Here is a 9229-nt window from a genome sequence, read left to right as displayed (position 1 = left end):
ATATGTATATATGTATATATATAATCATAAAATTAACATCGATACAAGATTTTCAATTCTGTCCTTAGTCCACTCAGTTTCATTGTGGATATCAATACTATACTTGAGCAGAGGATTCACCTGAGTCCTGTGGTACATTTACTTGTCATTCCTCTTGATTTTTTCTTCAGTTAGAATGGGAGCAGCTTTCCAGATTTTCTTACCTATTGTGAGGTTGACATTCTGGAAGGCTCTAGGAAGTGGCCATTTCATAAAACATTTGGATTGCTCTGTTTCCCTTGGAAATGTTGGTATTTCGCGGAGCAGTACTTTGAGATGATCTACCAGACCTCCATGTGCTTATTTCTGTGAGTATGGGCTCCCGGTTTCCATTCTTCAGCTGATCACAAGCTCTTTCTGTGGACCTTTAACTTGATGCTCACCTCGTTCTGTACTCTTTGAACTAATGTCCTTTCACATATCTTCGTCTTTGATTTGATATGATTCATCTTCCTTTTCTGGACTGAGAGTTTTCAGTCCTATCTTGCCATTGTTCTGCTCTGTCAGAGTTAGGCGTTTAGGAGAAACGCCTGGTCCTTTTATGGGTTCCGAGTGACTAAACGCACTCCATCACTTTGGTGAAATTTCTGCTTCCAGGCACTCACCCCCCTTTTGTTTGTTTTTACTTTTTAGGGTTTTGTTTGTTTGTGTAGCCCTGGCCGTCCTGAAACACTGTAGACAAGGCTGGCCTCAAACTCACAGAGATCCTCCTGCCTCTGTCTCCTGAATTCTAGGATTAAAGGCCTGTGTCACCACTGTCCAGCTATTATAGGTGTTGGCACCATGCCTGGGTTATTCAGTGCTGAGGATGGAAACCCAGGGTTTCAAGCACACTAGGTAAGCACTGTACCCACTGAGCTACCCACGTCCCAGCCCTGCATTCATAGTCCTTCATTTTCCTTTTCCAGATAGGGTCTCATATAACCCAGGCTGGCCAGGAATTCACTGGACAACTCAAAACCTTAAACTCTGGATCCTCTGGCCTCCACCTTTCGAGCACTGCGATTACGTTTAAAATTACAACATACATTTGCTGCTGTCTCTTATCAATTTCATTCTCTACCTTTCACTTGAGGGGATGGGAGGCGCAGCTCACTGATAGAAACTTTGCTCAGCATGCCGGAGGTTCTGGGCTTCCAACACCGGCAAACGAAAACGTAGTATCTCTAGACGGGGAGTCGTGAACTCTTATCAGCTTCTCTCATTCCAAGCAAGTATCGAAAGATTTGTTTTAGCTTTTGCTCTCTGCAGTTACCGCCCACTGGCATACGGTTGAGGACGTGAGTAGCTCTCCTTACCTACATGCTTACGGGGCTTCTTTTTAAAATGGGCTGCCTGTATTTAATGATGTCCTTTCCTCCCTTGGGCTACACACCCTGATTTGGATTGCTCTACTTTGTACAGGCGTTTCTGTCAGATCTCACACACACACACACACATACACACACACACACACACACACCGCACGCACCACACATACACACACACACACCACATACACACACACCACACACACACACCACACATACACACACACCACACATACACACACACCACACACCACACACCACACACCACACATACACACACACCACACACCACACACCACACACACACACCACACATACACACACACCACACATACACACACACACCATACACCGCACACACACACACCACACATACACACACACCACACACCATACACCACACACACACACACACACCACACATACACACACACACCACACATACACATACACACCCCCCACACACACACCCCCCACACATACACACACTACACATACACACACACCACACATACACACACACCACACATACACACACACACCACACATACACACACACCACACACCACACACACACACATACCACAGGTCCTGAGACCCTGTGGTGCTCCCTTTATTCTGCTTGGCATTTGCATTGTGTAGGCTGCTGTCCTCCTTACCCAGCTCCGTCCTCCTCATCCTGGTTGGCGTTTGCCAGCCTGCTCATGCCATTGAGACTACCTATCTTGTTTAACTCTAGTGATTTCTAGGTCAAATTTCTCAGAAGGGTGTGAAGAGGAAGAGGAAGGGGATTTACTTTATAATTCATAGGTTCCTGAACTTGAGGGACTATACCTGGAACTGGTTTGGATGATGAAATTTTGCACTTGAATGAGCTTTGGGGGCAGGGAGAGTGAAGGCCAGGACTTGAAACCTTATATATACAATACTACATATTTCAAATGTGAGAAGAATCTAAAATAATTGGTAACTACTAGAAAATCTGATGTATGAACGATGCCTGTAAAATTCTTGCTTGTCCTATATCCATCAAGATGTCTCTTTCTTTCTTTCTTTCTTCCTTCCTTCCTTTTTTTTTTTTTTTAAATTTAAACTGTCCAGTAATTTTCCTGTTCAATTTGAGACAGGGTCTTCTGTAGCCAGGTCCAGATGAGAACTTGCTATTTATTTAAGGATGGTCCTCCTGCTTCTGCCTCCCAAGTTCTGATATTACAGGTGCATGCCACCATGCCTAAGTTGAACAAAACAAAACAAAACTTGAGAGGAGAGTGAGAGTGAGAGCGAGAGCGAGAGAGCGAGAGAGCGAGAGAGCGAGAGAGAGAGAGAGAGAGAGAGAACACCCTTGACTGGCCTCAAATTCCATTTTCCTCTCTTCACCTTTTAAGTACTGCTAGAATTACAGGCACTGTGTGACCATGTCTAGCTCTGAAATTTATATTCAAAGAATTCTCTAAAATGTGATATTTTGGGGACTAACAACAGGTGAAAGTGCTTTCCATCCAGACCCAATGATCTGAGTTCAGTTGTCAGATCCCACAGCGGAAGAACTGACTTCTGAAAGCTGTACTGTGAACTTCAAACACTCGTGACATGTTTGAACACACACACACACACACACACACACACACTCACACACACACGCACACACGCACACAGGAGACAAATAAAAATTTTAAAAAGAAGTGATATTTCAAGGCCAAGTCTTAGGAAATATTCCTCCCTTTGTTTTGGGACACTTTTGATTTGTTTTTTTTTTTTGTTTTTTTTTGTTTGTTTGTTTTTGTTTTTTTTTGGAGCTGGGGACCAAACCCAGGGCCTTGTGCTTGCTAGGCAAGTGCTCTACCACTGAGCTAAATCCCCAACCCTGCTTGGGACACTTTTGAAATGTGTCCTCCACTCTGTGAGGATACCTAAACCATTGCCAGCCTATGCCATTACATGGAAAGGCCTTTGGGGAGGGAGTTGAGGGGGTTGAGATGGAAGTTCTTATAACTCAACCTTATGAGCTCCTAGCCTCCAGCACCAATCACCAGGGCATACACAAGAGCTTGGAGAAGCACTGTGGGAAGCTGTTTTGAAGTTTCCAACTGTGCTAGTGCAGGGTTATTGCTACAGGAATCAGAACTGCCAGCCAGCAGCCTAGCATGAATGCTGCCTGGGAGCTGCGCTACTGTTAGAGATCTGTGACATAATTGCTTGCGTATCCTCCTCCTTCTGGTCTACTGTGGTGAAACAGTGATGCAAACTGGCAGGCATAAAAAGCCTTAGTCCTGGTGGGCTCTTTGTCATCCCATTCAATAGACAACTAGTAGGTGTCATTTTTCCTGTATTTCTCTGGCCCAAAGGGTCCTGGGATATACCTGTGGCCCTAATTCTCTAGTCTCCTGGTCATCATCTATACCTAGAAAGACTCGTCTCCATTTCCCTCTGCTCGTTTTTCAGGTATGGAATTCATATGCCTCACTCCCGAGCAGTTTCCCCAGCAGCATAGGATGGCAGCGTTAGTTCTTTACCCTGACCGACTCTCAGAAGATGATTCGTGACTTTGTGCCCTACAGTAACTTAGCAATAAAGGTTCTCTTTCCCTTTCCCTGTACTAAGATAACCGTTTCTAGAAACCAGGAATGGTGGCTCACACCTACAATCCCGGCACTTGGGAGGTTGAGGTAGAAGGATTGTTTATGAAAGCTCAAGGCCACTTAGGTTTCATAGAGAGTTTTAGGCTAACCTAGGCTAAAACTAGGAGGTGTTGTCTCCTGTTGAAAAGAAAGAAAGACAAGGAGAAAAGAAAAGAAGAAGAAGAAGAAGAAGAAGAAGAAGGAGGAGGAGGAGGAGGAGGAGGAGGAGGAGGAGGAGGAGAAGGAGAAGGAGGAGGAGGAAAAGAAGAAGACAGATGTTCACAGATATTCCTGGTCGTGATAATGGAGGCCTAATTATAATGTCAGATTTGTGATACTGAGGCAGGAAGATGTCAAGTTTGAGACCATCTTGAGCTATGCAGAGAGACCCTAATCTCAAACCAAACCAAACCACAAACAGGTGGAGCAGATTTTGCAAGACTTATAGTGTAGTCCAAGAAGGTCTTTTCCAGAACAGGCTTTGATGTTGGGGAACTGGAAGAACAACGGTGCTTCTCTTTGAGGTGGATGAGGATGGAGGTAGGATGTAGGGGTTAGGTTACTGTGGGCGGGACTCATTCGGCTGACATGATACCAGAAGGCGGGGTGTTAGGGAAGAAATGTGGGCTGGAGAGAGAAAGTTTTGGTGTGTCATCAGCCTTTAGGTAATAGAACCACACCTAAGGAACAAGTGTAGACATAAAAGAGCCACAGGGACCACAGCTTCAGGGCCTATACAACAGACGGAGATGAGGAGGAACAGTCAGAAAGAGGCCAGAGGAGCGGTCAGGAAGTCACCTGATGATAAGTACATTTTGTATGATTGCAACCAAATGTCACACTGTTCAGTTTGTTTTCTCATCGATGAGTCATTAGATATTTAACAACCCCTATTTCATGGCATATACTGGCTAACAACAAACTCTCCAAATACAGGAGTGGCTAGAATTAGTTAGCGTTCCCCGTCCTTACCACATTCAAGGATAAATGGGTCAGAGGCCTCCCGCTCAAGGCTTCAAGTGTTTAAATCTCCCTGGCATTCCAGCGTCTACCTTCAAATCAACAAGGTGTAAAGGAGCGCATAGTGACAAAGTGTTTAGGAGCCTGAGTTCCACAGCACATCAGCTGTGAGATCTTACAGGCATCCATGCATATTCTCCCCCAAGGCCTAGAAATCTTTACTATGTAGTGGGGCCTGGCTCCAAACTCTGGCTCTTCCTGCCTCCGCAACCAGGGTCTGGGATTACAGGTGTGCATGCCGGCTCCTAGATCCAGTACTCTGTCGAATGGGGACTGTGTTCCAGCGCAGTGTACAGAGGGCTATTCTGTACACAGGCTTAAGAATTAATGCTCCATCCCCACAGCATGTGTCTTCTCCATATGGCATGCACTAGAGGCCCTGTTGCACCTAGAACCAAGTTGGGCAGTCTCCTGATATTCCCCGATCCGGCAAACACCAAAGTGGGAATAAGAGTAAAGCGAGTTGGTCACTTCCCTAGCAGGACTCTCAATAATCCGCTCTTCCTTGGTAGCCCCCTCATAGGCAGGAGGACCCAGTTAGGATGAGAGGATCTTTGGAACGCCCCAGAGGATCCGTCCGCTGGCCTCGCGGGGCGTCGAAGACGGTTTCCTAGACGACCTTTCTCCCCTCCAGTTTCTCACTACCCCAAGGCTACCTGGCCAGTCCTCTTGGCCTCATTAGTTGCTGTCCCAGGCCCATACCCGAGTCATTGGGTACGCCAGGAAGTGGTGGGGTCACCGGAGAGCAGCTCGTTGAATCAGAAGGCACGGTTTAGAGAGAATTAAGTTAAGTTCCACAGTGAACGCTAGGAGTAAAAACCGAGCGCTGGGCATGTGATGCCGGCTCAACCCCAGGCTGCAGTCGGGCTGGCAGAGCGCCACGTTTAGTCCCCAAGAGTCGCGGCGCCCTGCAACCCAACCTCCCGAGGGCCCGCCCCTTAGTGCTTGCCCCCCAGGCCCCACCCTTCCTTAGCTGCCAGAAAAACCCGGCTGAAGGTTCCGCCCCTCAGTCCCCTCTCCGAGCCTTGTCCCTCAAGCCCCGCCCCTCCGAAGACCCGCTTTGCGGCCCCACCCCCCAGACTCCGCCCCCTCAGGTTCCGCGAAGAGCCTTCGGAAACCGGGTTGAGGCCCCGCCCCCGGCCGAGGCCCCGCCCCGTGCCCATCCGCGCCTCTCGTGCCCCGCTGATCTCTCCAGAGTCCCGCGGCTGGGGGTGTCGACTTTCCGCCACAGGCGGCCGGTGCTGCGCTAGGTCCTAGCCCTCCCCCCGGCCCCCACCCCCCGGCCCCTCCTTCCATCGCTGTGGTCGGGTAGCGCCTGGCGGGCGGCCTGCGGGCGGGCCGTCCTCTCAGCCGTAGCCCACCCCCTCTTAAAGCCGCGGCGGGAAGATGAGGTTTCGTGAGCCGTTCCTGGGCGGCAGCGCCGCGATGCCGGGCGCGACCCTGCAGCGGGCCTGCCGCCTGCTCGTGGCGGTCTGCGCGCTGCACCTTGGCGTCACCCTGGTCTATTACCTCTCCGGTCGCGATCTGAGCCGCCTGCCCCAACTGGTCGGAGTCTCCTCTTCACTGCAAGGCGGCACGAACGGCGCCGCCGCCAGCAAGCAGCCCTCGGGAGAGCTCCGGCCCCGGGGCGCGCGGCCGCCGCCTCCTTTAGGCGTCTCCCCGAAGCCTCGCCCGGGTTCTGACTCCAGCCCTGATGCGGCTTCTGGCCCCGGCCTGAAGAGCAACTTGACTTCGGTGCCAATGCCCACCAGCACTGGATTGTTGACTCTGCCTGCTTGCCCTGAGGAGTCCCCGCTGCTCGGTAAGACCTAGGATCCGAGGACATGGGCTCCTCGGATTTCCTCAATAGGGTTCCAGGGATATTATCCTAAGATCTCTTTCAGGACTGCCAGCCACCAGGTTTTGATCAGAGTACTTAATCCCCAAGACGGGCTTAATCCTCTTTGGGATGACCCGAAGAGAGGCTGACTGGTGTCTCAAGAGGCTGGGACCCTGTTGGGAAGCCCACAAGCTCTTCTGGCCCCAGCAACAGACAAGGCCCTGGAGACACACTTTTTCTGGCCCAGGACTCAGGAAGTTTGAAGTTGGGGTCAATTTAGGGTAGACTCAAAAGGTTGCTTTGAAACCTTCTCTCCCTATAGCAACACCAGTAGCAACTTCTACTGTTTGAGTCCGAGACCGACAGTGAGCAAACCACCTCTTTCCCCACCACCTTCCTCCTCTCCGCCTTTGAACAAGCGACTTAACTTTCTCTTTAAGGTTTCTGGTAAATGGAGATAATAAACCACATCTATTTAGGGAGTTGTTTTGAAGGAGTAAATGATACACTGTAACTAAGTTTAAATAATGAGAATGAACTTTTAGAAAGTTGCTACAATTGTGGGATTTCGTCCTGTTTGTAGGTCTTGAACCAAGGGCCTTCTGTCTCCCACCCTAAGTTCCTCCTCCTGAAGGTTCCTCTTAACCTCCAGCGGCAGAGGGCCTGTGTACTCAGGGGACTGGAGGGCTAAAATTAACCAGATCAATGGGGGTACTTTTCCTGGCATTACTTGTTCAGCTGATCTGAACCGTGGCCTTCACCAGGCAGGGGCCAGATATATGAGTTTGTATTCCTAGTACTAAGAGACTGGCTCAGGGTAGGCCTTTGATCTGTAGATCACAGTTGTGTCAGGTTTGAGAGAATGTTGCTCAGAGTGAATCCCACCTCCCCAAAAACAGGCAGGCAGCGTGCCAGTAGCTCTGTTTCTCGTTCTCAGAAAGCCTTGGCCGAGCAGGCCTTCCTATAACCTGTTGCTCAATTTCTCCAGTAATTACTTCAGTATTTTCATATCTAGTTTGGGAGGAACATCTTGGAATTGGCCAAACATGAGCAGCAGAAAATTGAATTCCTTTGGACCTGGTTGTTAACCTGGGAAACAGGAATAGTCCTGTGGAAGGTGAACTACTAGTCTACTGATAAGCGTCTGACTTCAAGCATATTATGGTGTTTCTTCCCATGGTGTAAAGTGGACTTGTCTGTGCTTACCTCATGGGGTTATTTTTAGGACGAATTGAGATTGTGTACAGAGTGGGCACTCAGGACAAGATAGCAAGTAATCGACAATACAGTTTGAGGATCTGAAGTGGCGATTTCTTAGACCTCCGTGGAGATGAACTGAGCAACATAGAGGAGGAGGAAGAAGAGGAAGAAGAAGAGGAGGAGGAGGAGGAAGAGGAGGAGGAGGAGGAGGAGAAGTCCCCAGACTACAGAATGTCTGGCTGGGCCTTTTGGTTTTGTTTTTGATTGTTGCCCAAGCATTATGCAGAAAAAGACAAATTAATTCGTAAAGTACTCCAGAGCCAGGGACATAGCTCAGCTGGTAGAATGCTTGTCTATCATGCCCAAAGCCCTGGGTTTGATTCCAACACCATATAAAACTAAGTGTGCATGAGACCCTGTCTCGAAGAGAAAACCAGGCACCCAAGTTTCTCGTTGTTCGGAGGATAGGGTTCTTCCTGCTGAAATATGAGGGACTGTGGTAACTGTAGTTCCGCTCGGTTTGGTTTGGTAGTGTGGGTTGCTAAATTGATCCTGAAATAGGCAGCTCAAAAGGACCTTGCTGAGAGAGATCATTTTAGATTGGAGTCAGAGGCCTTGGCCTCTTCTGGCCTCTTCTAGCCTGGCTACCTTCATGTGACTTGCGTGGGACTAATGTTTAGGCTGCTGCTGAGGCCGCAATCCCAGAAACAAGAGTAGAAGGTTAGGTTTTGTTTTTTTAAACTGAGCCCTTAGACTTGAGTGCTTAAGTGTAGCTGTTGGAGGGCTGTTCTCGGCCAGGAGGAAGCTTTATGTGTATCCGGGCCTCTGTGTGTGTGTGTGTGTGTGTGTGTGTGTGTGTGTGTGTGTGTAGTATCAAGCCCATCTGTTCCGCAGGACAGGTGTCAGCCAAAGCCCTTGGCCGTGGTTTTGAGGTTGGTGGGAGAAAGCATCCCTGGGGGTTAGCACAGTGGCCTTTTCACTATTTGCAGTTCCTTTCCCTAACTTTCCTCTGCTTTCTAATGTCCAGTGGTCTAAGCCAGATGCTTGGATCTTTTTCAGTTGATAGCTGGTGACTTTGAGGTGGTAAGGGACCAGACTAGGCTGCCGATGGGTTGCCGTTTGATCTGTTTTCGGTTTGTCAGAATATTTGAATGGACTTTAGATAGACTGAGGTTGGGATCCTGCTTAGGCAATATGTATGACTGGGGCAGACTGTATTGTTT

At 48.9% G+C, this 9229-nt stretch overlaps 1 protein-coding gene and 1 long non-coding RNA gene across 3 annotated transcripts in view; both read left to right on the top strand.

Moving 5' to 3' along the window:
* Positions 1–235: 235 nt before the first annotated feature.
* LOC134486929 (uncharacterized) lies at positions 236–3945 on the top strand. The gene is made up of 2 exons (XR_010066502.1): positions 236–347; positions 3792–3945. It is a non-coding gene; the product is annotated as an uncharacterized LOC134486929 (long non-coding RNA).
* Positions 3946–6144: 2199 nt separating this feature from the next.
* The window catches only part of B4galt1 (beta-1,4-galactosyltransferase 1), a 46856-nt gene continuing 43771 nt past the window's right edge, over positions 6145–9229 (top strand). The window contains exon 1 of one of the 2 annotated variants that reach the window (XM_039109259.2): positions 6145–6788. In XM_039109259.2, coding sequence (XP_038965187.1) covers positions 6374–6788 — 415 coding nt within the window. In that variant the 5' untranslated portion in view covers positions 6145–6373. The remainder of the gene's footprint in view (positions 6789–9229) is intronic. The other variant, NM_053287.1, reaches the window with a different exon arrangement.

The sequence above is a fragment of the Rattus norvegicus genome, chromosome 5, assembly GCF_036323735.1.
Source record: "Rattus norvegicus strain BN/NHsdMcwi chromosome 5, GRCr8, whole genome shotgun sequence".
Lineage (NCBI taxonomy): Eukaryota > Metazoa > Chordata > Mammalia > Rodentia > Muridae > Rattus > Rattus norvegicus.
Note: the sequence above shows the minus strand (reverse complement) of the source record. Positions and strands in the feature narration are given on the sequence as shown.